We start from the raw sequence: 2500 nt of genomic DNA, 5'->3' as shown, positions 1-2500 counted from the left end.
CTGCTGCTGCTGCATTTCCTGTTGCTCCTGCAGCAGCAACAAATGATGAAGCTACGTCCGGGTGTATAGGCAGCAGCAGATTGTGCTGCTGCAGCAGCAGCAGCACCTGCTGCGCTGCAGCAGCATCCTGCTGCCTAGCAGCAAGATTTAACACTCCGCTTGCTGCTCCGAGAATTGCTGCTGCTGCTGCTGAATGTCGGCCTGCTGCAGCAGCAGTTGCTGCTGCTGCTGCAGCAGGTGCTGCTGCTGCTGCTGTTGAATTTGCTGCTGCTGCCTCCTGCCCCTGTGACTGCTCCCGTTGCTGCTGCTGCTGCTGCTGCTGCTGCTGCAGTTGCTGCAGCAGCTGCAGCAGCTGCTGCAGCTGCTGCAGAGCTGCTGAGATGCTTCCTTCTTTTATGGAGAGACCTAGGGCTTGCATGCGAGCGTTCAGCAGCCGTTTTTCTCCTGCTGCTGCTGCTGCTGCTGCTGTTGCTGCTGTTGCTGCTGTTGTATGTGCTGCTGCTGCTGCTGCTACATTTGCTGCCTTTGTTGCTGCTGCACCCCCTCTTGTTGCTGCTGCTGCTGCTCGACCTGCAGCAAATCTTGCTGCTGCTGCTGCTGCTGCTTCCTCCTCATCCCTGTAGCTGTTTGAGCCCGCAGCTGAGGCATGCTTGCTGCTGCTGCTGCTGCTGCTGCTGCTACTGCTGCTGCTGCTGCTGCTGCTGCTGCGCGCATGCAGGGAAACCCAGCAGCTGGATGGTGGCTTTGTGGGGGCCCACAGAGAAATGGTTTTGTTTGTCTTGAGGCTACTGCTGCTGCATGCTTTCGCTGCTGCTGGTGCTGCTGCTGCTGTTGCTGCTGCTGCTGCTGGTGTTCCTGTTACTGCTGGTGCTGCTGTTCCTGCTGCTGCTGCTGCTGGCAGCTGCAGAGGGGCCCCGAGAAATGAAGGCAGCAAACGGGGGGCCCCGGACCGACAGGCAGCAGCATTTGCATCTGAAGCCTGCAGCAGCAGCAGCAGCAGCAGCAGCAGCAGCAGCGGCAGCAGCAGCAGCAGCAGCAGACTAGAGGCAGCAGCCCTACTGCCCATGGCCGAGGTGAGGAGGAAGCAGAACCATCTCTGTAATCCGTCGATACACCGTAAACCCTAAACCCTAAACCCTAAACCCTAAACCCTAAACCCTAAACCCTAAAACCTGGGGAAACCCTGGACTCAGCGGTTTAGCGCTGGAGGTAAGGGTCTAGGGTTTAGGGTTTAGGGTTTAGGGTTTAGGCATAAGGTTTTTTATACTAAGACATGAAACACAAAAAGGGTTTGCTGCTAGGGTTTAGGGTTTGAGCTGCTAAACCCTAAACCCTAAACCCTAAACCCTAAACCCTAGAGAAACGAAACTCCTAAAACACAAAATATTCAACAAAACCCTAAACCCAAAACCCTAATATATAAACTCTAAACCCTAAACCCTAAACCCTAAACCCTAGCCAGCCCGCTGTAGATGGCGGGCCCTCGGCTGCCTGTCGGGCTCTGCGCTGGGGTCTCCATGAGGGTTTAGGGTTTAGGGTTTAGAGTTTAGGGTTTTGGGGATTTATTTATTTATTCTATTACAAGCCAATTAATATTTCTTTCTTTTTCAGCAGAAGTCTGCTGCTGGCCTTCAGGGGCCCCCCAACGAGCTGCAGCAACAGCAGCAACTGCTGCAGCAGCTGCAGCAGCTGCTGCTGCTGCTGTTGCTGCTGCTGCTGCTGCAGCAGCAATAGATACCTGCACAAATGCAACGCCTACAGCAAGCGGCTGCGACAGCCGCAGGCCCTCTTCTTGAGGGGGTCATTGCAGCAGCAGCAGCAGCAGCAGCAGCAGCTCCAGCAGCAGCAGCAGCAGCAACAGCAGCAACAGCATCACGGACGCGAGACCTGTTTGCCTGCGGTATTGGGCCAAGGGGGGGCCCCCTACCTTGGGGGCCCTCTTCTTGCACCTCACTCGAGCAGCTGCTGAGATCCAGCAGCAGCAGCAGCAGCAGCAGCAGCAGCAGCAGCAGTTTGGGTTTTGCGCAGCAGTTTATTTCGGGTGTAGTATCACCTCTGCAGCATAAACCCTTCTTAGGGGCCCCCATCTCTCTCTCTAGGGGCCCCCAGCAGCCTCAGCTGCAGCAAAGCGATCCTCACCAGGGGCCCCCATCTCTCTTTCTTACTAAACCCTGCTACCAAGGGGGCCCCCCGGGGGGCCCCCCTTCAAACCCATCTCTCATGTTTGGGGGCCCCCTGGGGGCCCCCTTCAACACCTCTCAGGGGGCCCCCCTCATGGGGGACCCTATGGGGGCCCCTCTAAAGGATCCTATGGGGGCCCCTCTAGGTTTCCCCGTGGGGGCCCCCCTGGGGCCCCCAATGGGGCCCCCAATGGGGCCCCCAACGGGGCCCCCCATAGAGTACCCTCTGGGTGTCCCGTGTAAAGATGCAGTAGATCCTATGGGGGCCCCCTTGGGGGCCCCCTTTCCCTATAAGGATTCAACAGTATACCCTGTGGGGG

At 57.5% G+C, this 2500-nt stretch overlaps 2 protein-coding genes across 2 annotated transcripts in view; one reads left to right on the top strand and one right to left on the bottom strand.

The window, feature by feature from the left end:
* The window catches only part of EMH_0045790 (uncharacterized protein), a gene marked incomplete at both ends in the record, with an annotated part of 5051 nt that extends 3532 nt beyond the window's left edge, over positions 1 to 1519 (bottom strand). The window contains 2 exons of the mRNA XM_013496098.1: positions 1 to 979; positions 1454 to 1519. The exon at positions 1 to 979 is cut by the window's left edge and continues 858 nt beyond it. Of these exons, the coding sequence (XP_013351552.1) occupies positions 1 to 979; positions 1454 to 1519 (1045 nt within the window). The remainder of the gene's footprint in view (positions 980 to 1453) is intronic.
* A 227-nt stretch (positions 1520 to 1746) lies between these two features.
* Positions 1747 to 2500, top strand: part of EMH_0045780 (uncharacterized protein) — a gene marked incomplete at both ends in the record, with an annotated part of 1387 nt that continues 633 nt past the window's right edge. Inside the window, one exon of the mRNA XM_013496097.1 lies at positions 1747 to 2500. Within this exon, the coding sequence (XP_013351551.1) occupies positions 1747 to 2500 (754 nt within the window).

This window comes from Eimeria mitis, genomic scaffold, assembly GCF_000499745.2.
Source record: "Eimeria mitis Houghton genomic scaffold, Emh_scaff1915, whole genome shotgun sequence".
In the NCBI taxonomy this organism is placed as follows: Eukaryota; Apicomplexa; class Conoidasida; order Eucoccidiorida; family Eimeriidae; genus Eimeria; species Eimeria mitis.
The sequence above is the reverse complement of the archived record's forward strand: the minus strand, read 5'-3'. Positions and strand labels throughout refer to the sequence as shown.